We start from the raw sequence: 25,673 nt of genomic DNA, 5'->3' as shown, positions 1-25,673 counted from the left end.
GTGCGCCGGTGGTGAAGGGAGTGAATATTTAGGGTGATGGATGGGGTGCCAATCAAGCGGGCTGCTTTGTCCTGGATGGTGTCGAGCTTCTTGAGTGTTGTTGGAGCTGCACTCATCCAGGCAAGTGGAGAGTATTCCGTCACACTCCTGACTTGTGTCTTGTAGATGGTGGAAAGGCTTTTGGGAGTCAGGAGGTGAGTCACTCGCCGCAGAATACCGAGCCTCTGGCCTGCTCTTGTAGCCACAGTATTTATATGACCGGTCCAGTTAAGTTTGGACCCATTTGTGACTATTTGCAAAAAAATGAGAACCCCTGCCTGATCTGCAGTACTGGAAGGGGAATAAGTGATTTATTGAGGGTGAATAGTGCTCCTTCAAGGGAAGAGTTTGGGACTTCAAGTGCCGGGCTGGACTTGGTGAACGTGAGTTGTCACAGTGAAAGAAAGATAATTTTAGATCACTAATACTGCTATTTATAATAAAATAAAAACAGAAAATGGAAATACTCAGCAGGTCAGGTGGCATCTGTAGAGAAAGAAACAGAGTTAACGGACCCGATATTACCATGGCGGTGGGTTCGTGGCGGGGGGTCGATTGGGCGCATGGGTAACGCGCCCGGTGAAACCAGTCTGCTCCGCGCGCGATTGCAGCCTAATTGGATCCACTTACCTGGTCTTCCGGGTTCCCCGCTGCTGATCTGTGCGTCGGGTGGACTGCACATGCGCAGTAAGGTCTGTCAGCTGGAGGAGCTCTATTTAAAGGGGCAGTCCTCCACTGACAGATGCTGCAAGAAAAAGGAAAAATTACGGCATGGAGCAGCCCAGGGGGAAGGCTGCTCCCAGGTTAATGATGCCTCACTCCAGCTCTTATTGGATGGGGTGAGGAGGAGGGGGAGGACAGAGATCTTCCCCCCGGCGGGCGGGAGGAAGCGGCCTGCCTCTGCCACCAAGAAGGCCTGGCTCGAGGTGGCAGAGGAGGTCACCTGCACCACCAACATATCGCGCATCTACAGTGCAGGAGGCGCTGCAATGACCTAAGTAGGTCAGCCAAAGTGAGTACACTTACTCATTCCCCTACACTCCGTCTGCCACATCACTGCCCCCACCCCACATCTCCTTCTGCACTGCCAACACTACTCTGTCACATCACTCCTCACACCCACTCAAACCTCATCCTCATCTTACCTGCACTTACTCACCTCACCAGTACTCATCCCACCACTACCACTCAACCCAATCCTCATACAATCTCATGGCTCTATCTCATACTCACCCTCTCATGCATCTCTTTCACAGTCAGCCTCACTCAACCTGCCACTACCTGTGCTGCAGCCACAGGGCATGCATCACATATGTGCAGTAGGAAGCGTAAGGCAAACGTTTCGTGAGCATGAAGGGGATGCACAAGGGTGTTTGAGGGTTTGTCATGGTTTTTACTTATATTTAATTTCTGATCAACTCACATCACATATTATATTGTCACCACTACTGCCACGTCTTTGCGAATCTTGTCTGGTTTGTGCAATAATGCCCTTTCCTGAGGATCACAATGAAGACCCACAACTGATGCCACCCATTGTGTCACTGCAGAGTGGGTGTAGGTGTATTTGCAGGGCTCTTTTGAGCAGACGACTGAGAGACGTCGGCGATGTCCTCGGTGGCACCCTGGAAGGATGCGGAGGAGAAGTTGTTGAGGGCAGTGGTGACTTTGACAGCGATAGGTAAGATGATTGTGCTCGGGCCAGCCGGGAGCAGCTCGGCATGAAGGAGGCTGCAGATGTCCACGACTACATGTCGGGTGATTCTGAGCCTCTGTGTGCACTGCTGCTCAGAGAGGTCCAGGAAGCTGAGCCTCAGTCTATGGACCCTGTGGCGAGGGTAGTGCCCTCTGCGACGCATCTCTCTCTGCGGTTGCCCTCCCTCCTGCTCTGCAGGTGGATGTGTCACAGCACTGTGTTGTGGAGCTCCACGTGTCAGAGGTGGCCGGCGAGGCTGGTGATGCTGTTCGCCCTCCGAGGAGGTCATGACTGAGCTACGGCGGCCCCCATCCGGAAGATGTACATCTGAGGAGGTCCGCAAGATAGGTACATGTGTCTGGACACCGGGGTAAGTGTGCAAGTTGGTGAATTTTATTGTCAGGAGGAAGGTGGTGGAGGCCAAACTTTGTCCAAAGAGTGGCCTCCTGCAATGAGTGAGGGTCTCCCCCTCCCCCACTGTCAAATGGACCTTTGCTGCCGCCACAGGCTGATGGCTGTAACACATCCATTTGAACTGAGAGTGTTTCCCCCAGTACGGGAAACAGTCCCAGTTGTTTGCAAAATCCCACCCCTCCTGAAATATCTTGTTAATCAGGTCTCTAAACGACCTGAAATACCTAAATAAATACCTTAAGTGGCACCCCGCAGGCTTTAATTGCCGGCGGGAGTCCCACGTGCAGGTCTGCGCGCGCATGTGAGCGTGTCTGTGGGGAACCCGGAAGTGGGCGGGTTGGAGCCGGGCTCCCGACCCGCCCCGGGAATCGCCGATTTTCGTAGCCCCCCTGCCACCAACGCACCCGATCGCGGGTGCTAAAATCGAGCACAACATTTCAGGTCAATGACCTTTCGTCAGAGCTGGAAGAAGTAAAGATTTAACAGTTTTTAAGCAAGTACAGAGTATTTCAGTTATTTCAAACATGCAGGTTTCACGGAAAAGGTTTTTGGCGAAGATCTTATCATTTAAAACCACTCAAAAAACTTTATAATTTTTTAAAAATATCCTTGTATATCAACTATTATTGCTGCTTAATAGTGGAAGGAAGTTCAAGTTGTTTGGTGACTCTGAATTGTGATTTCTTTTGGAGGGGATTTCTGCTAAATTTAGCTTTATATTTGCCAACCTCTGTTACTTGAATCTGAGAAAACAAGCTCTCAGAAGAAATAAAATGAACTAATTTTTCTGTACTGAGTTAGCTGATTTCATCTGAGGTGTAGGTAAGTATTCTACAGTCGGCTACAGCATCATGGGCTATAGTGAGTGGAAAAAAAATCTTCTCTTGTTTGCTGTCCAGTGACCTTTGCTGTAATGTGCATGTGTGTAGATGTTCGGATTGGGTCAGGATCGGATATCATGCCCCTACAGTTAAATAACCTATCAACTCTTGCTTTATGGGCTCACACGTGAAGGGGGCGATTTTAACTTGTTGTGCCTGGTGTTAACATGGTTTTAATGGCCTCAAAATGGTAACCTTACCGCCCCGTTAACCTGATGATGCATCTGGTACCATTTTGAAAAGGGGCCTACTGTTGGGTGCCCAAAGTGCTGCCTGTTTCAGGCAGTAATCCCCTTTTGATGTGAAAGTTTGGGTCCTAGGACCCCGATTGCCATTTTAAGTTGGAACTGGTCAGTGTGTACGCCGTGCACTCTTCTATCAGTTCCTCAGGCGATAGAGCCGAAGAGGTCCTGCAAAGGTAAGTTGGATATCATTTCTCAAATAATGTGGGCCTCTGCCAACCCGGGACACCCTCCACCCCCCGCTCTGAGATCGCAACGCTATGCCCTGCATTTAACTTGCTGCTCGCCGGGGCAGCCCAATATCAGCCAGCAGCAAGTTAAATGCAGGGCATAGCATTGGGATGCTCGTTCGGCACCCCGCAGCTCAACAGCTTGCTGCAAATGAGGCCAGGGCCTCAAAATCACAGCCACCTCTTTGCCACGTGTATCCGTGACCAGTTGGCGCATTCCCTTGGTCAGGCGCCCAAAAGTCAAAACTGAAGCTGAGAAATGGCCATGTGGGCAAGGGTGGAGTGAACTAAAAAAAAACAATGTGTGAGTCAGTGCCTTCAGGGGAGGAGGGTAGAGAATTGGAGAGGAATAAACAAAATAAAAATTACCTCTTTGATGTAGGGAAACCCTTGAACAGATAATGGAGGCAACAACAAAGTTAGCCAACTTGCTATGTAGTACAGTACTTTAACATACAGTTAGATTGAGTTTTGTCAGTTCTGAGCCAGATGGCCTGGAAAGAAATACTTCCGTTCTCCCTCATTGTTTTCCATTACTAAAAAATAAACGACAAAAAAAGAAAGTCAAGTGCACTCCAGTACTGTAGCTGCTGACAGCAGTAATCAGACTCAACAAAATGCTGAGTGAGCACCCCACAAAATGGGTTTGGTGTCGGCTGGCTATTGCAGTGTTTCTAACTGTAGTTGACTTGCTTAGAAATAAGGGACATGTTTTTGTTTTTAAAAATCTGTTTCTTCTTATGGTTAAAGAGTTTTATCCTCTGGTCAGAACAATTGGAGCTTGTCAGAAATTAACATTGGCTCTATGTTTACAAGGTTTTTTTTTAAAAACTGGAGGTTTGTTTGGGTGCTGAGCTTTCTGTTAATTCTGCATCTATTGTAAGTTACATTTTTCAGCATATGAAGAATGTGTCTCAGGGAGTGAACTCCAGCCTCAACGTCCCACAGAGGGCACCTCCTGACACTTTGCTGGTATTTTCATTGCTAGCTGTTGTAATTTTGCTCCTCTCAGTCCTTCAGAGCTTAATTTGCCAGTGCTCTCTTTATATTTATCTTTCCTTTTTTAATTAAAGTTTATCAAAACAGAGATTACTGTCTGATTTCTCAGACTATTTAAAACATCTTTCATCCCTCTTTCCCAGGCCTGGCAAAGACAGACAAACAAGGTGCTCATAACCTTCTGTCAATGCCTGTAGCTGGGAGGTGAGTGGCCCAGGTTGTTCATAGTTTGGTAGCCCCCTCTATTTCTGCCTTTCCCTGTCTGTGAAGAAGTGCCTGGTTTCTACTCAATGCCTCCTGGAAAATGCAGCTAAGATGGAAATTTGATTCATGGGGAAAGGGGTATAAACCTTTGCAATTTTCAATACTCATTAAATTATTTCAATCCGACAATTCTCTCAAATTCTTTAAGTTAACCACTTATGACACATTTTGGGACCAAATCATATTGGGCCAGAAATTGCGCTGAGTGGTGAACACATGTCGCCCGTCGCTGGTAAGTAACTAACTTATCCACGAACCTTTTACGTTCTTCTGGGTGTCAACTTGCTTTAATTGAGAGCTGCAAGAAGTGCAGTGTCCTTTCCCGGGCTCTATGTCCCCTCCACCAATCAAGCACGCTGTGAGAACCAGGGAGTGATTGCTCATTCACAAACCGCGCAAACTAAGAACCAGGAAGTGCCAGGTAAGATTAGTAAATGTACTATAACATCTGATGGAGAAAGCAAAATAAAGAGAGGGTAAAATTAAAAGACTGAGACAAAAGAGATAGAAAAAGTAAAAAAAATACAAACATTTTAAATTTTTTAATTTAAATTTTTAAAAAATGTTCAAAAACTATTAAAATTGGGAGGAATGAGACTCCACATTTGAAAATTCTGACACCCGGCTCTCAGACTTTTTAAACAACTCTCCGACAGCTAAAAAGCTCCTTCTGGCTGAATCTTGGCTTTATTATTTATGCACGAGATTAACATGGCAGCAGAACAGGCTCCTTGCACCAGTTCAGAGCAGCCTGAACCTTTTCGGTCTATTTTAGTGGCAAGTTTACGCTCCTCCATTGATTTCATTGAAGAGCCAGCCAGCGAGCTATCAATCCATGGAGCGTTCAGATCACCGGTGAATCAGGAAGAGTGAGTTCCGGATTTCCGCGTTTGACTGCGCGTGTGCAGTCGCCGGAACTTGCTCTTTGATTTGCCCATTAATAATGGTGAGCGCTATTAGGCTCGCCCTTATTTTACTAGCAATTTCCGGCCCATTGTGCTTTCAGTAGGATTGGTCTCATTGAACATCGCACCAAGAATCCATCTTCATTTAAAAACAACTTATGGACACTTAGGCTAAAGCATTAGGTGGATCCTCAAAATTCAGTGTCTAATTAAATGTCACGTTATGTAGATTAAAATAATTCATGTCTGAATTTCAGTGACTAATTTCAACTTTTTAAGCTACTTTTTTGAGGTCATCTCTTAAAAGTGACTCCTCTTACAGTCCCACCTGTATTTAATTTAGATAACAGTAATTCAACTAATTAGAGCAGGTAGATTAAGTGTTGCTGAATCCACATGATAAATTACTTTATCCTGTATGTATAAGATGACCTTACTCTTCAATATTGGTTCTGACGAAAGGTCATCGACCTGAAATGTTAACCCCACATTTTTCTCTCTGCCTGACCTGCTGAGTGTGTCTAGCATTTCCTGTTATTATTTTTGTTACTTTTATATTGTTTAATTTTGTATTCCAGAAGCCCAGCGTCTGGAAGCAGCTCCCAGATTTTATGCTGTTATATCTGTTTTCCATACCCTGGATGCAGACTCATGGGCCCCGATATTACCAGGGAAGCGGGTTGGCAATGGGGGGTCGATTGGGCGCGTGGGTAACCCGCCCAATAAAATCGGTGAGTTCTCCACGCGATCGCAAGTAAATTGAAGCCACTTACCTTGGCTTCCGGGTTTCCCGTTGGAAACCTGCGCAGCAGGCAGAATGCGCACCCACATCACAGGCTGTCAGCTGGAGAAGCCCTATTTAAAGGAGCAGTCCTCCAATGCTGCTCCTGCAGCAAAGAACCAAAACAACAGCATGGAGCAGCCCAGGGAAAAGGCTGCTCCCAGGTTTAGTGATGCTTCACTCCAGGTCTTACTGGATGGGGTGAGGAGGAGGAGGGACATCTTCTATCCGGCTGACAGGAGGAAATGGCCTCCCTCTGCCACCAAGAAGGCCTGGCTCAAGGTGGCAGAGGAGGTCAGCAGCAGCAACAACATCTCCCGCACATGGATACAGTGCAGGAAGCGCTTCAGTGACCTAACTAGGTTAGCCAAAGTGAGTACACTTACTCATTCTCCTATACTCCGTCTTCCACATCATTGCCCCCACCCCACAACTCCTTCTGCACTGCCAAATCTACTCTATCACATCACTCCTCACACCCACACAAAACTCATCCTCAACTTACCTGCACTTTCTCACCTCCCCAGTACTCATCCCACCACTACCACTCAACCCAATCCTCATACAATCTCATGGCTCTGTCTCATACTCACCCTCTGATGCATCTCTTTCACAGTCAGCCTCACCTAAACCAATGCATTCAGCGGTTGGCCACGTCACCATCACTCACTCACGCCTCTCTACTTTCTCCCCTTATCGGAGAAGCGAGCCCAGAATGCACGGGAGAGGGCGAAGACCGGAGTGGGGCCACAACATCTGGTGGTCTTCATGGACACATAGCAGGAGGCTCTCGAATTGAGCTGCACCCTCGAGTGCCTGTCCGTGGGGGACGCCGAGACTGGCACCTGACAAATGGCTGGTGACAGAACTTTAACATTCAGCACTCACAATAGCAAATGATGTTAACATGCCTTACCATCTTCAGCACCTCAACATCTGTCATCATGCTTAATATTGCCTTCTGTTCTCTTACAGGGCCTTCAGCGACTGCCGTGATGGCAGAGGGCGGTTCCTCAGTGGACCTGCCGGCCTCTGAGGGGGCACCGTCACATCTGAGCGAGCCATCCACCAGCGCAGATACACACATCTCGGTGGGGGTCCCCATCCTCAGTTAGTTAGAGTCACACATGGTGAGTCACCACACACATGTGAGCACGAGCAGACACTGGTGGCAGAGGCAGTTGTGGAGAGTCCGTGTCGGTGGGAGCACTCTTCTCCAGGCTCTGCTCAGCTGGACTCAGATGCTGAACCCTGGGGGCCATCCTTTAAAAGGAGAATGATCGACGGGCAGCAGCACATTTGAGAGGTGCTGGAACAGGTGCCACACGCCCTCTCCACAATTGCGCAGAGGATGGAGGAGCCCAACTCCTGCATGAGTGGAATGGTGGCACAGGCACAGGAAGGAACTCTGAGATACTGTCACAGGTACATGAGGGCATCTCTGAAATAGTGTCGCGGGTAAGTGCGGGAATGTCTGCAATGGAGGGAAGGCTAGCCTCCATCAAACTTCATGCATGGCACACCAACGAGTCCATTGAGGCCCTGTCAACGGCCCTTCAGACTCAGGGTGAGCAACTTTCTGCCGCTTAAACAGGCAGTCAGATACACCAGCACTGGCCTTACAAGGCTTCACACATGTCCTCCAAACTGTCAAGGGTGGTAGGAGTGATGTGGGCCTGGCCCAGGAGAGGGATGATGGCGAAAGGGGACATGGAAGTGGAGACGCCACTCAAAGCGCTCCCATGTCTCACCTGTTGCCCCCTCTCAACCAGTACCCGCAATGCTGCCTCCTATCCAGGTGGTCGAGTCTGCCCCTGCACAGGTGCAGGTGGAGCAGTCTTTGGAGGGACCCTCACGGGCACCGAAACCCAGAGGGCATAGGCCCAAAGCATCTAATCAGTCAGGGCATGAACAAGAGCAACCTGCCAGTACCTCTGCTGCAGCCACAGGGGAAGCACCACGTGGGAGTAATCGGAAGAGTAAGGCAAAGGTTTTGTAAGCACAAAGGCGATGCACAAGGGTGTTTGACGGTTTGTCATGTTTTTTATTTATATTTGATTTTTGTTAATGGCACATTAATCATTATTATTGTTACCACTACTGCCACGTCTTGGCCATTCTTAACTGGCTTGTGTAATAAGTCCCTTTCATGAAGTTCACAATGAACACCCATACTTGATGCCACCCATTGGGTCACCCTACAGTGGGTGTATGTATAGTTGCACGACTATTTTGTGCAGGTGCCTGTGGCGCAGCACTGTGTTGTGGAGCTCCACGTGGCGGAGGTGGACGCCATGCCTGGCGAGGCTGCTAATGTTGCTCGTCCTCGGAAGAAGTGATGAATGCAGCTATGGTGAGTTTGAGGGGGTCCGCAAAGGAGGTAAATGTGTTTGCACAGCAGAGTTTCGGGTATAAATTAATAATTTTGAGTGGAAAGATAAAGGTGTTGCAGCCAAAACTTTGTCTGAAGTGACAGAGTGCAATGCTGCAATAAATGAGGTATTCCCCCCAACTGTCAAATAATCCTTTGCATCTCCCACTGGCTGCTGGCTGAAACACGTCCGCTCCAACAGGGAGTGTTTCCCACAGCACGGGAAACACGCTGAGGATCCGTCAAAATTGCACCCCTGCCAAAATCTCCAGTCAATGAGGTCTGTCAAGTACTTCAACTACCTAAATAAGAATGTAAATTATCATCCCGCCGGCTTTAATTGCCGGTGGGAGTCCCGCATGCGGGCACTGCACGTGCACCCGAATGCGTCATTGGGGAATCCGGAAGTCAGCGGGTTGGAGCCGGGCTCTGAACCCGCTCCGGGATTCCGCCATTTTAGGAGCCCCCACCCCCAACGCACCTGCTCGGCCATCCGAAAATTGGCCTCTTGGACTAAGGTAAAACTGAGTCTACATCTGCCACCGGGCTTCAGAAATTAGGTTTATTAGCATTTACAGTGGGTGCTAGCTCCTGAATGCTGGCTTCCAGTAATCTAAATTAAAAGAACAGCATAAAAGAAGGCAAAAATTGCTCACAAAAAAGACACTGCAATTAAAAAAATTTTAAAAATACATATGTTTTGTTTTATCAGAAGTGAATTTGTTTTGAAAACAATGGATTTTAGTTTATTTTCAAGTATTTTTCAGGGGAGAAAAGGGAAGAAACTTGGTAATCCTTAAAGTAGGGCATCACCAGTTGGTGGTGTTTGGGGAGGTTGATGATAGAATACTCAGACAGGGATTCTGGATAGAGTGGATTTGATGGGCTGAACGTTTTTCTTGTTCTGGACTTCATGCTCTTTCTTCACTACTGCATTGGGTTCCCCATACTCCTCCCTAGTCCATGTTCCTAGTTAGGAGGTTGGAACATTTTACCCACAGAAATCTATACACATTACACCAAAGCTAATCCTTCAATCTGAGAGGACTTCAATGTGAGCAAGAACCAACTCATAAGTTTTCTAGGCTTCATGATAACAGGAATTTTTAGAAATAGGAGAAGACTAGTGGCCCAATGACCCCATTGAATTTTCAGGTTCAAACCACATATCTGTCTTCTCACCATATCCCTCAATCCCTTCTGTCTCCAGAAACTTATTCAATTGTCTCTTAAACTCATTTATACTGTCTTGTTTCAGTGGTCTTCCTTGGTAACTTATTCCACATTATCCTTGGGATGAAAAAAGATTGCATGACTTCTCTGCTTCCCTAGTTTTTAACTTCTGTCCCCTCGTATTGAACCCTTTGCCATAGTGAACAATTTTATCAATTCCTTGATACTCACAGGGAGTACAGGAGGAGCTCATTTCTGTCTATGCCACCCTAGCTCCATATGACGTACATACCGTTTTTGTATTTTCATACAAAATTTTTTTTTCAATTGTTCATCCAATTCCCTCCTAAATATGACTGAATTTGCATCAATAGCCACATGTGTTAATGCATTCCACATTCTAATAACCTGGTGCATGAAAAAAATTATTCTAACCTCCTCTTCTGGTACTAATCCTAAATTTAAGTCCCCTTGTTCATTAACCAGTGGAAATAATCTTTCATTTACCATCTCAAACCTTAACCTTTAACGCTTCTAGTCTATTCTTCTTAGCCCAGAATTTGCTGTCAAAATAAAGGTGAGGCTAACAGGGCTCACTGTTATTTATGCACAGCAACTTCAGGCGAGGGCAGATGCGAGGTTAAACGCGAAAATCCGGAAGTTGCTGTCCGAGATGCGCCGCTCCGCCATCAACTTCGCAAAAACGGATCTCGCTGTCTGACTCACTATTCAAATGCATTGAACGGCATGTAGTTCTTTTCTTGCACGGTAAAAGAAAGAAAGGAAGACTTGCATTTATACAGTGTCTCTCACGATCTTAGGACGTCCCAAATTGCTTTAGAGCCAATAAAATATTTTTTGAAGTGTAGTTACTGTTGTAGGTATGAACTAAACTCGCCACAGAAAGTTAGGGCTTGTCCATTTCAGTCTCAGAACCCTTTTTACTGTGTGATACATCTTTATTGCTACCAAACAGCCTCTCTGGCACTGAAAGTTAACTTTTACAAGTGTGGAGTCTCATTCCTACAGGTTTTAATTCTTGTTGGAGATTTGAAGACAATGTAAATTAAAACATTTTAAAACTTTTTCTTTCTCTTTTTCTCTCCCTCTTAATCCAATCTTTCTTTCCCTCTGTTTACTTTGCTTTCTGTACCTAATTTGATATTGAATTCACTATTCTAACTTAAACTTCCTGGTTCAGACAGTGCTGTTCATTTCACAATTCTTCAGTCTGATTGGTTAAGGAGATACACAGTTGCTTGCCCTGTTCACACAGATCCCAGATGCCCTGTGGAGGGCATTGTGCTGTTTTCGTCTCCCACTTACAGCAACTTCCGGTGCAAAGTCTCATGGAAATTAAGTGGGCAAGGACAAATCTAACTAACGGCGGGCACTGTTCATTCACTGGCTACAGTCAATTGTGGCCCCTTAATTTAAAGTTGCTTAATTCAAATTATTAGACAATTCAAACTTTTTATTGCAATTTTTTTTGAATTAACAGGAGTAGACTGTGTTCAATTTTTCCTTAACGCGCTCTGTTCCAGTAAATAAGATCCTGTTTTTTTTAAGTCTCTTGTCCCAGATATATCCTCTTAACCCCAATATCATTCTAGTGAATCTACATTGCACCTTTACCATGTTTTCAATATTCTTTCTATAATTGGGTGTCCAGTTCTGAATGAATTTCACTGTATTCTTATAAAAGATTGCTTTACCTCCCTATACATTTTAATTAAATGAGAAAAAGATGTAATACTTAAGCAATTTGTATTATAGACATAACAGACCAGTCTTTAATTAAAAGCCTGGTAAAGGATAGCTTAGGAGGTCAGTACAGGAAATCAGTACTGAGGGAGTGTTGTACTGTTAGAGATGCCGTCTTTCAGATGAGATGTTAAACCAAGGTCCCATCTGTGGAGGGTTGCCAGCTCTGGTTGGAATTATTCCTGGTGGTTTCATCACATGATCTCGCACCTCCAATCGCTCCACTAATATTTTTATAACTAATAAAAACGAAAGTGCTCAAAGCATTTTTTTTATAAAACACCATTTTTTTTAATGCTCCTTTGATTTTTATCCAGGGTTGCTCGCAGCTATGTCCAGGAGATTAATCTTTAATTCCTGAAGGGTTGGCAACTCTGACCGCCCTCTCAAGTGGACGTTAAAGATCCCACGGCACTGTTCCAAGAACAGCAAAGGATTTTTCCCAGTGTCCTGGCCAACATTTGTCCCTCAACCAACACATAAAAAATAGATGATCCGGTCATTTATTTCATTGCTGTTTATGGAAGCTTTCTGTGTGGAAATTGGTTGCCATGTTTCCTACATTACAACAGTGACTACATTTCATTGCTTTGGGATGTCCTGAGGTTATGAAACAGACTATATAAATGCAAGTCTTTCTTCTTTTTCGTGCCAATGATTTTATAGATTGACCTAGAAAATCCCTAGGTCTCATTTCTAATCAGTTTTCTTCAAATGAGATGGCCAGTAAGGCTACATGTGACTTTCAGCAAAACTAGTGTTTGAACTCACATACCCTGAGGTAGGAGTTCAGCTATATTTTGTGGTAGTTATTTGAACACTGAAGATGTCTTCAGGAGCCAAGTCAACCTCAGTTGAAGCTGAGTCATGTAGAGTGTTGCTGATGATTATGTTGAAGAACTAGTGATTACTAAAGGCACTTATATATTGCACTAGTGGCGCCAGGTTTCCCAAGTGTGCATCTTGCATAGCTGGCTGCAAATCAAATGCAAAACTGCCAAGACTTCCTAAGACCGGTGGCCCAAAAGATCAACTAAAAACAAATCCACCCAACAGAAAGTCTTAGAGGGTCTCCAATTTTACATTTGGCTTGTAACTGGCTGCACAAAACCTGCACTTGGGAAACCTGGAGGCACTAGTATGGTGCTCCTGCTATATAAAAGCACCTTAAATAAACACTTTGTGATGGGCCAACTGAAAACTCACCAGCTGCTCATGTACAGTAACTTTGTATAGTGCCTTTTTTGTGTCACTAAGTAGTTATGGCACAGATTGACATCCGTGATTCCTAAGGCACATTTCTGGTGTTGGCATGCTATCAATGGAGGCAGCCAGTGAGGACTAGGTGCCTCCACCACAAGAAGGAGGTCACCCCAAGCCCCAATTATATATCTTCTAATGCCAAGTATAGGTTGAGACCTACGAGTTGGCCAGTGGCCCATAGTCTCAGTTGGGGAATATTGCATGATTTAGGGAGAGACTTAAAATGTAAAGAAAATTATATTTAAAAATTTGATTTTGAGTCTGTTTTCCTCCTAATTCCCAATTTCAACATCAGCTGAAACTGAGGTTTAAAATTACACATTAAATATTAAATAGACAGAGATAAGTAATGGCAGCATGCAAATGTATTTATGTGTCCTAATAGATCGTGTAGTATTAGTGGTGCAAAACAGTTGTTCTACATCTTGTACCAGAAGTAGATCAAAATGCAAATGAATGTGGCTTTCAGAACTCCCTTAGTTCTGAAGGTGACATAGCGGCTTTTAGCTTCAGTTGCGTTTTTCTAGAGATTACATCTGTTCTCATGGCCTTGGTGTGCTTGCTCCCACACATTCTCTGTTACTAGCAGCAATGAGCGTAGGGGTTGATGAGGCAGAATGCTAGCTGCAGTATAAGGTCATTTAATTATTGATCTTCTAGTGAGAAGGAGGAATACAATAAATAATGAGAATTTTTTTCTGGTTTTTGCAAACTCAACTGAATGGCATATGGAGATTGTACAATTCAGGGGGGTGTGCAAACTGAATTTTATTTTAAAATTTGCACAATGATCAGCTGGAAAAAAATGACTCCAATTACAGTAGAACTGTGCAGACAATATTTCATGAGAGGAAATGTACTTGTAGAGAGACATTAAAGAAATCAGAGCCAGCATGCAGTTGTGTAGTAACGATTACTGCACTCCCTTTTGGAAGACTGCAGTCATCAGTTGGTCTACCTGGAAAGCTTGTCTACCAACTGCAAATGAGGTCAGGGCTGTTTGGGCTTTGTGTTCCTGGTGAGGATACTAGGTGTTTCTTCGTTCCATTCTCATCCCCTCAAAATCAACTTTTTTCCAATTTATTACTTTGATCTTTGTCTTATTTATGTCCTTCTCAATCTTTATCTTAAACCTTATTATGTTGTGATCGCTATTGTCTAGATGTTCCCCTACTTTTGTAGACAGGATGCAGAAAATTACACAAATAATATGGCATATGTGTGTGTGTTTTTATTATGTATGCAGGATTAAAAACATCAATTCAATTTGTAGTCAAATACCCTTGAGCTGCATCCTAGTATTTGATTGTAGATAAGAATCACATTTCAAAGAGTGAAAGTTACATTCAGATCCTATTTTTCCCAGCTTTGCCAATGGATAGGAAATCACTCAGTGCAAATACTCCATTTGTTTCCAGGAGTGTGCACAAGCCTTCAGCTTCACATGTTTAATCCAGATTAATAAATGACTAAATGTGATTATGCAATGAGAAACTTTGCTCAGTGTTTCATGCCCTGTTGAATATAACTGGGTGAGATGTACTTTAAAAAAATCTATTAGTGGTAGTGTGGGGTCAAGAATGTTTTACTAGAAAGCAAAACATTCCTGAGAATGCAGGGCCTTGGCGACCACATTTATTTGAACGTTGTACTTTCAATTCGTAATCATATGCCCTGTTGCATGTAACGTTTCAACAAGAGCAACAACACCTTGCATTTATATAATGCTTTTAATGTAGTAAAACGTCCCAAGGCGCTTCGCAGGAGTGTTATCAAACAAATTTTGACACTGAGCCACATAAGGAGATATTAGGACAGGTGACCAAAAGCTTGGTTAAAGAGGAGGAAGAGAGGCAGATAGGTTTAGGGAGGGAATTCCAGAGCTTAGGCCCTAGGCAGCTGAAGGTACGGCCGCCAATGGTGGAGCGATTAAAATCGGGGATGGGGCAAGAATTGGAGGAGTGCAGAGACCTTGGAGGGTAAGGGCTGGAGGAGGTTACAGAGATAGGGAGGGGCGAGGCCATGGAGGATGAGAATTATCACTTCCAGCTGGAGGGTGGGGGGAAGATTTTCGGGTGCGAAACTCGGAAGGTAAATTGGAGCTCGCAATCTTAACAAGGAACTTCGGGGTTTCGCGTCCGGCAGTCAGCCTGATTGACAGGCTGGCTGGCTGTCGGATAGGAAGGCCTGTGCCAGCAAGTCGCAGCTGGGGATCAAAGGGAGGGAGGGATCGTGGGCTGGGGAGGAGATCGGGGGAAGGTCTGGGGAGGCGATCGGTGGAGGGGGGGGGGAGCCGGGAAGAAGATGGGAGGGCCAGGAAGAAGATCGGGGGCCGGGAAGAAGATCAGAGATCGCTGGAGGTTGGGTGAAGAGTCAGAGGAAGGTGGGGGTCTACCATGGAGAGGAGTCCACCATCGGGGGGGTTCCTGCCTCATTCCCCCCTATCTCTGTACCCTCTTCTATTTCTACAACCCCTCCAAATTCTCTGTTCCACTAACTCCAGCTTTTTGTGCACCCCTTCCTTCACACCACCATTGGTGACTATTCTTCCAGCTACCTAGACCCTGTGTTTGGAAGTTCACTTCCTAAACCTCTCCACCTCCCTCGCCTCCTTTGACTTTTAAAACCCATCCCTTTGACCAAATTTTGGTCACCCCTCCCAGTATAATCTTCTTTGGCTTATTGTCCACTTTTTCCTTCGCTTCTGTAAAGTGCCTTGGAACATTTGTTAAAGGATGTTAAATGCAAGTTGATCTTGTACCTTGCATTGGTAATGAAACTAATGACACAAAAAATCATTAAATAGCAAAGCACCTGGACCAATATCCTTTTTGCACAAAAGTTGAAGCTCAGAATTTTGCACTGTTTAACAGCATGCATTGTACTAGGTAACGGTCTTAGAAGGTTAATCCCGCTGCCTTTATAGACTCCAGCCAACCACTGGTGCCAGTTTTGGGAGAACACCACAGTTTCCTCCAGCTGTACCCTCTTGTTATGCAGTCAAATATACAAAAGTGTTGAATCCTGAACATATATCATGAGATCTCTCAGAACTTCTGAAATGAAGAGTTTGACTCATACTTTTTTTGCTAACAGAAGAGCAGTCTATTCTTTCACAAAAATTAAATGTTGCACAGCACCTTTTACTGTTAGGGCTGGATGTTTGGGCATGCAAAATTATGCGCTCTTCTGCTGCATCCTTTCCAAAACTAATACATTTCCAGCATTTTCTAAATCCACAAAAACTAAGGATACTCTCCCTTTGTGGACTTACAATCAAAAATAGTAGAGATAGGTTTCAAAGCTGCTGAGAATGGGAGTCAGAACTCTCGAATTTGAGACTACCTGTGTCCCTATTAAACACTCCATTTTACTATCATTACTTCAAAATGGCTGCTTGCATTTCCAATCTTTTTTTAACTCACCATCCAACTGATATTAAAAATATATTTCGGATTTGCTTATTTTTGAATAGTTCAAGGTTTTTATATATTTCAAATGTAAAGAATCTTACAACACCAGGTTATAGTCCAACAATTTTATTTGAAAATCACAAGCTTTCGGAGATTATCTCCTTCGTCGGGTGAGCGTGGGATTCCTTAAACATTTCGCATTTATAGTCAGAGAACAATACCTGGTGATTACAGATAATCTTTCCAACTGCCCGTTGTCAAGGCAATCAAAGTGTTCAGACAGAGAGGTGTTACCTACAGGACCACCGAATATACAAACGGCCAGAACACAAGACAGAGAGAGAGATGGAGAATCTTCCGAAAGGAAGAGAAAGACAGAGAATGACCCGTTGTATTAAAAACAGATAACTTTTATTCGCTGGTGGGGTTACGTGTAGCGTGACATGAACCCAAGATCCCGGTTGAGGCCGTCCTCATGGGTGCGGAACTTGGCTATCAATTTCTGCTCAACGATTTTGCGTTGTCGTGTGTCTCGAAGGCCGCCTTGGAGAACGCTTACCCGAAGATCGGTGGCTGAATGTCCTTGACTGCTGAAGTGTTCCCCGACTGGGAGGGAACCCTCCTGTCTGGCGATTGTTGCGCGGTGTCCGTTCATCTGTTGTCGCAGTGTCTGCATGGTCTCGCCAATGTACCATGCTCCAGGGCATCCTTTCCTGTAACGTATGAGGTAGAAAACATTGGCCAAGTCACAGGAGTATCAACCATGTACCTGGTGGGTGGTGTCCTCTCGTGTGATGTTGGTATCTGTGTCGATGATCTGGCATGTCTTGCAGAGGTTGCCGTGGCAGGGTTGTGTGGTGTCGTGGATGCCGTTCTCCTGAAAGCTGGGTAATTTGCTGCGAACTATGGTCTGTTTGAGGTTGGGTGGCTGTTTGAAGGCGAGTATTTATATATATATTTATATATTTCAGAAACATCCCTATTAAATTGCATTGAAAAATGTGAATTAGTTTTACATTAACCTCTGCACCAAAATTGTAGATTTTGCAGTTCCACATGCATTTTCTGGACTTTGCGTATGCGTGATCGTTGGTAGTGCATGATGAGGGGGCTGTAGCTTCTCCATAATTACTCTCACTGTGAGAGGGGCAACAGAGGTCAGAGAGAAGGTGAACTTTATTTAAAAAAATCCCGACTATTTTAGTATTATTTATCTATTATATTTTCAAATTTTCTCCCCTCTCCTGCTGAAGGGATGCAATTCTACAGGGAACACTTCCGTGGCATTTTTCATATGTGAACTTACATTGTGATTGTTGGGAGGTTATTCCATCATGCGGGGTATCATGACCTATTCCAAACCTGTTTTCACCCCGTGTCCATACATTGGGGTCAGGAGTGGGAATTCTGGCTGATATTTTTCTTTTTCCGAGCCCAAGCTTTTTGAGAAAATAATGAAGTATATCGATAAAGAATATGCGGTGGAAGGAAGTTATGCCTGTGCTAAACTTATACAAATCATTGTTTAGGCAGCAGTTAGAATATTGTGTACAGTTTTGGGCGCCCTCCTTTAGGAAGGATGTTAAGGCCCTGGAGAGGGTACAGAAGAGATTCACTAGGATGATACCAGGGATGAGAGGCTTTCGTTATGACACTAAAGAAATTGCAGGTCTTTTCATTAGAACAGAGAAGGTTAAAAGAAGTCCATAGTGTTCAAAATTACGTACGGTTTTGATAAGATAAACAGGGAAAAACTATTTCCATTGTTCAGTTAGCTGAAATTAGAGGGTATGAAAGTACAAAATGAGAGGAGATTTTTTTTAAACACAAGAGATTTTTAACATCATGGAATACTCTACCAGAAATGGGAGTGGAAGCAGAATCTGTAATAGCTTTTAAAAGAGAAGTGAATAAATATTTGAAAAAGAAAAATGTAAAAAGAGTATGGGGAAAGGTCAGGTAAATGGAAATAAGTGGAGAGATCTCAGGGCGCCGGCATTGGTGCAATGGGCTGAATCGTCTCCTACTGTGTTGTACAATTCTGTGATTATAAGTCAACTGTAGTTTCCCAGTTGAAATCAACTAACTCAATACAGACCAGGGATTGAAATTGGGAGCTTTCTTGCCTGTATATCTCCGTACCATACCATGTAGTGCACCATTAGCCACTGTGGAAGCCCTCCAAATTATTTCTTAATGGACTTGTGTATCAGTGCATATTCTTTTTGAACTGCTTTAGAGATTGTTTTACAGTTTCTACCCTAATTTCCCATTCATAGAAATGTTGCACAGCCAGAATGAGCAGATTAAAGGAACAACTCTATGCTGTGGACTATTCGTGCTAATGTCTCATGAGTACTGTTACATAAATAATATCAGTATTTTATACACATCCAAATGTGAAAAGGTTTAGGTATGCATGCAGATACAATGCAGGTTAGTACAGTTAGTATTGGGTTAGGAAGATTTCTAACATTGAATGGTCTCTGTTCTAATTTCTGAAGAATTCTTAATACCTGCACTCATATAGCGCTTTTCATGTTAAACTGCCTCAAAGTTTTACACAATGAATTATGTTTTGAAGTGCAGTGAGTGTTGTTATGTAGGCAATTTAAAATGTTCAACTATATAGAAAAATGACTGAAATAATATTTTGTATTCAAAGAACACTAAAAGGGAACCTTTGATAGAAAGCAGACCGTGTGCTGTGATTAGTATTGTTGAGTTCATCACTGAAGAAGGTCATAGAAATACTATTAGTGTTTTAAGGGTGAGGGAACACAGTGGTTTTATTTATGTAGTTAGGCTGAAAAAGACACTGCTTTCTTCAAAAGATAAAATGATGATGTTCCCACCTGGACAGAGGTTTTGTGTTTCCTCAAATACTCCTTTTTACTTGTTTTTCCCCTCTGTTAAAGAGATAGATTAATTTTGATGAATATAAAATACCATAAGGAATGTCTTGTACAGTACAGAGTCTTTGTTTATTGCAGCTACAGCATTTCTAAACATTTCATGCCATATTATCTTGCAACTGAATTCTGTGCTTCTGTATAACTGTCGTGGTTTCCTTTCTCCCTGCTGGCTGTTTCCTGATTCTCATGACTGGAAGCTAAAGGGCTTAACAGGTAAAAGTACACAAGCTGAGATTTCTGTGGTGTTGGCACTTGCACCATGTTGTATTGTACATATTTTACAATTACTTGATGTGGTTAGAAAATTGTTGGCTCGGTTCCTAATACTTTTAGATCCTACTCTGCAGAGAATTTTCATAATTGTTGTTTTTCCTTTTTCCAGGTTATCACTTTAAATGAGGCTGGTCAGTAATCCACAGCCTCTGAATTACAGTAACTGTTCTTTTTCTAACTCTGGAATAGTTTAAATAAAAAAACCTTCAAATGCAGATTATTCAATTTCTATCGCCCTGACATGTCAACATTATTTAAAATAAAGTACAGAATTTATATAGCGCCTTTAATGTAGCAAAACATATTAAGGTGCTTCATACTTGGAGGTCAGATCTGAGCAGATGTAGGATAAAGATTAGGGAAGGTGGCCAAAGGTGCTGTCAAAGAGGTATCAGTGAGCAAGTGATCAATCTATGGAACAGGCTCCCAAAGGAGATGATGGAAGCAGTTAGCATTGATTAATTCAAATGCAAATTCGGTAGATTTATTTCAGAAATTTGAAACATGACATGATAAGTGTAGCTTGCTTGGGAGGAACAGACGAATTTTGACCTAAGAACATAAGAAATAGGAGCAGGAGAAGGCCGTACAGTCCCTCGAGCCTGCTCCGCCATTCAAACAGATCATGGCTGATCTACAACCTCAACTCCACTTTCCCGCCCGATCCACATATCCCTTGATTCCCCTAGAGTCCAAAAATTTATCTATCTCTGCCTTGAATATACTGAACGACTCAGCATCCACAGCCCTCTGGGGTAGAGAATTCCAAAGATTCACACCCCTCTGAGTGAACAAATGCCTCCTCATCTCAGTCTTAAATGGCTGACCCCTATCCTGCGACTATGCCCTCTAGCTCTAGATCTATGGTTCTTAAAGCTCTCCACCACTGGGGTTTTTCTCATGTCATGTCTGGGACTGTTGTAGACGAATTGATAAGAGATTGACTGCTATGATTAGTCAACAACTCCATTATCATTGTATCATGCAACTACCAGGATAGGAACATCGGAACATAGGAACAGGAGTAGGCCATTCAGCCCCTCGTGCCTGCTCCGCCATTTGATAAGATCATGGCTGATCTGTGATCTAATTCCATATACCTGCCTTTGGCCCATATCCCTTAATACCTTTGGTTGCCAAAAAGCTATCTATCTCACATTTAAATTTAGCAATTGAGCTAGTATCAATTGCCGTTTGCGGAAGAGAGTTCCAAACTTCTACCACCCTTTGTGTGCAGAAATATTTTCTAATCTTGCTCCTGAAAGGTCTGACTCTAATTTTTAGACTGTGCCCCCTACTCCTAGAATCCCCAACCAGCGGAAATAGTTTCTCTCCATCCACCCTATCTGTTCCCTTTAATATCTTATAAACTTCGATCAGATCACCCCTGAACCTTCGAAACTCTAGAGAATACAACCCCAATTTGTGTAATCTCTCCTCGTAACTTAACCCTTGAAGTCCGGGTATCATTTAGTAAACCGATGCTGCACTCCCTCCAAGGCCAATATGTCCTTCCGAAGGTGCGGTGCCCAGAACTGCTCACAGTACTCCAGGTGCGGTCTAACCAGGGTTTTGTATAGCTGCAGCATAACTTCTGCCCCCTTGTACTCATAGTCCTCTAGATATAAAGGCCAGCATTCCATTTGCCTTATTGATTATTTTCTGCACCTGTTCATGACACTTCAATGATCTATGTACCTGAACCCCTAAGTCCCTTTGGACATCCACTGTTTTTAACTTTTTACCATTTAGAAAGTACCCTGTTCTATCCTTTCTTGATCCAAAGTGGATGACCTCACATTTGTCCACATTGAATTCCATTTGCCACAGTTTTGCCCATTCACCTAATCTATTAATATCGCTTTGTAATTTTATGTTTTCATCTACACTGCTTCCAATTCCACCAATCTTTGTGTCATCCGCAAACACAGATATGAGACTTTCTATGCCTTCATCTCAGTCGTTAATAAATATTATGAATAATTGAGGCCCCAAGACAGATCCCTGCGGGACTCCACTAGTCACATCCTGCCAATGTGAGTACCTACCCATTATCCCTACTCTCTGTTGCCTTTCGCTCAGCCAACTTCCTAACCAAGTCCGTACTTTTCCCTCGATTCCATGGGCTTCTATCTTAGCTAACAGTCTCTTATGAGAGCCTAATCAAAAGCCTTCTGGAAGTCCATATAAATAACATCCATTGACATTCCCCTATCCACTACTTTAGTCATCTCTTCAAAAAATTCAATCAGGTTTGTCAGGCACGACCTACCTTTCACAATCCCTGCTGGCTCTCTCTGATTAACTGAAAATTCTCGAGGATGGTAGAAGATGAACGAAATGGACCTTGGTCTTTCTTCGTCTAGCAATTCCTATGTTCCTAAGAGTGTGTGCATGTGTGCGAGTCTACATGTGTATGTTTTCTATATTTGACTTTCAAAATGCTATTGTCACTAATTAGATTATTTTCCACTTTGCTTTATCTGACAGACCTCTTTGTACAAAGATGGCCAGTGCGGCTGATGATCTCATTGGGATTCCATTTCCAGACCATAGCACCGAGCTCCTTTGTAGTTTGAATGAACAGAGGCAGGATGGCCTTCTCTGTGATGTTGTCCTGATAGTAAAGGATCAGGAATACAGGACCCACAGGTCAATCCTTGCTGCATGTAGCAAATACTTCAAGACACTGTTCACCACAGACACTCTTGCAGACCAACATAATGTTTACCAGATTGACTTTGTGACACCAGAGGCACTTTCTGCAATTTTGGAGTTTGCTTATACATCAACCCTCACTATTAGCAGCTCAAATGTAAAGGATGTTTTAAGTGCAGCACAGCTGTTAGAGATTCAGTGTGTTATCCAAGTATGTGTTGATATCATGGAGTCAAGTGGTGGGGTGAGCAATGATAGAGGAGATCCAGAAAAACAATCCAACCAAAATCTTGAAGACAATCTGCTCCAAGAAGATTTCAGAGAATCCCCCCAACAAGGTCTCGAAGAATCTCCCCAACAAGATCTTGGAAAACCTCCTCAAGAACCTGTCAATAAATCTGAAGAAAGTTTCCAAGAAGGTCATCACTGGAATAAGGAATGTGATTTTCAAAACGCTTTGACCAGCAAGCTTATAGAAAAGCAATACACAGAACCGCCTCGGGAGTTTTTTAGCCAATTTACAGTTAATGGTCCTGGCGGTCGCTTGGGTCCTGTACGTGATTTCTCCTTAGAGTCTCTGTTAAAAGAAGAGATAAGTTCTAGAGGGAATTTGCTGAATGGAAGGACCAGCATGTCTCCACTAAGACCAGGATTCTTTCCTCCCTTCTGGAATGGAGGTTATCATGGTTTTCCTCAGCTTGCAGAACACCAAGATGTGGACCAATTGCCTCTTAATCTAGTAGTGAAAAAGGAAAAGATCAAGGAGGAAGTCAAGGAGGATCTGCCTTCAACCGCAAGTCTTTGTGACTTTTTTAAAGGTATTATGGTGGGAAACAGCCGGAATAACCTTGGAGCTGTAAAGGAAGAGCTAGACTTTAATTCCTATCTGAATATACTAGATCCTTCCTATTTGGCAGCAGTCTATCCAACTTGGCCGTTGGAATATGAGAAAAAGATGAGACCCAAGGCATCTCAGCAGTGCCCTATCTGCAACAAAGTGATCCAGGGAGCAGGGAAGTTACCACGACACATGCGAACACATACAGGGGAGAAACCATACATTTGCAATATATGTGAAGTCCGCTTTACCAGGTTAGCAGCAGTTAATTTTTTTGTTGTCCATCCCCTGTCTAGATATATGGCTATGCAACAATTCTAGTATGTCAGCACTAACTGAGCATCCAGCACCCATATGTAATCCTGCATGGGATTATCATAGTGTCTGTGGATTAAAAAGTCTGATTCTAAATGCAGGTCAGTTGAAACCTAGTTTTCTTAATGAGATGGATAAGGTTTACAGACAGGATTTTTCTGAGCCTAGTCTGGAATATTCCTTTGATGTTAAACCAATACAGACAAGCTTACTGCTGATGTGGCAGTTTTTTCTCCTCTCAGGCAAGATATTCCACAGCCTTGACTACCTCACCTAGCAGCTCCCTTGAGATCTGAAAATGCTCCTCGTAAGTGCAGTGTTGTCTAGAGCTAGAACCCAAGACCTTGACCACAGAGATTAGGAACAATCACTTTAACAATTTCTTCACTCGGGTATTTGGCCGAGTTTTTTTATTTATCCAATCTACTCATAATCCAGCACAGACACAATGGGGCAAATGACTTCCTTCTGTGCTGTGGAGTTATTGGAGAAGGTGCAAAAAAGATTCACAAAGATGATACCAGATCTGAGAGGATATCTTTTTCAGGAAAGGCTGAACAGACTGGGGCTTTTTTCTCTAGAAAAGAGAAGGCTGACAGTCGACCTGATGGAGGTCTTCGAGACAATGAAAGGGTTTGATAGGGTAGATGTAAAGAAAATGTTCCCACTTGTGGGGGTGTCCAAAACAAGAGGTCATAAATATAAGATAGTCACTAATAAATCCAATCAGGAATTCAGGAGAAACTTCTTTACCAAAGAGTGGTAAGAATGTGGAATGTGCTAGCACAAGGAATAGTTGAGGCAAATAGCATAGGTGCATTTAAGGGGAAGTTAGATAAACACATGTGGGAGAAAGGAATATAAGGTTATGCTGATAGGGCTAGATGAAGAAGAGTGGGAAGAGACTCATGTGGAGCATAAACACTGGCATGGACCAGTTGGACAGAATGGCTTGTTTCAGTGCTGTAGACGCGATGTAACTCGATGTAAATTTCTACAGTTCTATGAACAGACTAAATGTTTTGAAATCTTGGGTGAGGGCAATGAATAATGGGCACCAGCTGGTTTTGGAGATTGGACGACCAGTCCAAAAAAATAGGATTAGGAATTACGAGTAGTCATTGACTTACATATTTACATATGCAGAAACACAATCAGAGGGAAAAGTCTTGAAAATAAAGCACTTTGAAGAAAAGTAAGAATTCTGGAGTTAAGATAGAAAAATCCAAAAAGTCTGATGCATGACTGCCCTCCTTTCCCAAGCACAAAAATGAAAAGCCAAATGGTTAATAAGATTTAACTGAACAGCTAATTGAAAATCTAAGACTTCACCTTTTCATTTCTATATTGTTTTTTTCTACTTTTCTCCACACCATTCCTGAAAGTGCTGACTCATCCTGAGGTACAGTTCCATTGACATCACAACTCTCTGTTATCTTGCCTAGACATTGAGTGAAGGCAAATTATTCATTTCTAGAGGTCATCAAAACCAAGCCTAATACTGTCCTCTCCTAACATCCACACGCACACTTTTCAGCAAGGGTTACTGGAATGTGACTAGGAGCAAGAGTCTTGGCACGTTTTTTATTTCCCTTTCCAGCCTAAGAATAATGGAATTGCATTGTGCCATCTTCTTCCTTGGCTGGAATCATCGAACTTTGCACACATCAGGAATTGAACTTGGGTCCGTACTAGTCTTTCTGGTTCAGTAGCACACTCAACAGTACGGTTACCTACTTTGTTTATCAATGAACTAAACTTTCATTTTAACTGCAATATTAATTTTTTTTCCAAATCCTTGCATATCATATGTTTTACTAATAACTAAGATTTTTTTTAGTAAAAGCTGTCCTGAGTTCTGTTTTAAATAAATATACTTAATGATTTTATATCTAGGATTTTTTTGCACAAGCATCACCTTTCAATTAACATTCAAAGAAAATGGACATAATGTGATGGAAATTCATTATGGCTCATTTTCAAGCGCATAACTAATAGTGCACTTCCAGCACACGCCCGAACCGGGAGGCCGAGGCTTGTCAGAAATTGGGCCTTGGGCCTCATTGTAATAATAACGACAAGCTGCCGGCGCCTGTCATGCCTCCAGAGGCAGTTCACTTGATGGCGGGTGTCAATTTTGGGCCTGCTGCCTCACCTGCAGTGGCCAACGGGTAAGTTCTGGGAGAGAGGTGGGGGGGCGGAGGAAATTGTGGGAGGTGGGGGGGAGAGTGAGCACGGG

At 43.4% G+C, this 25,673-nt stretch overlaps 1 protein-coding gene across 3 annotated transcripts in view; it reads left to right on the top strand.

Moving 5' to 3' along the window:
- The window catches only part of LOC137321093 (zinc finger and BTB domain-containing protein 7C), a 176,518-nt gene that overhangs the window by 140,527 nt on the left and 10,318 nt on the right, over window positions 1-25,673 (top strand). For all 3 annotated transcript variants that reach the window (XM_067983288.1, XM_067983306.1, XM_067983297.1), the window contains one exon: window positions 22,114-23,373. In XM_067983288.1, coding sequence (XP_067839389.1) covers window positions 22,114-23,373 — 1,260 coding nt within the window. The remainder of the gene's footprint in view (window positions 1-22,113; window positions 23,374-25,673) is intronic.

The sequence above is a fragment of the Heptranchias perlo genome, chromosome 1 (genome assembly GCF_035084215.1).
Source record: "Heptranchias perlo isolate sHepPer1 chromosome 1, sHepPer1.hap1, whole genome shotgun sequence".
NCBI lineage: Eukaryota > Metazoa > Chordata > Chondrichthyes > Hexanchiformes > Hexanchidae > Heptranchias > Heptranchias perlo.
This window is presented reverse-complemented; position numbering and strand designations above follow the sequence as displayed.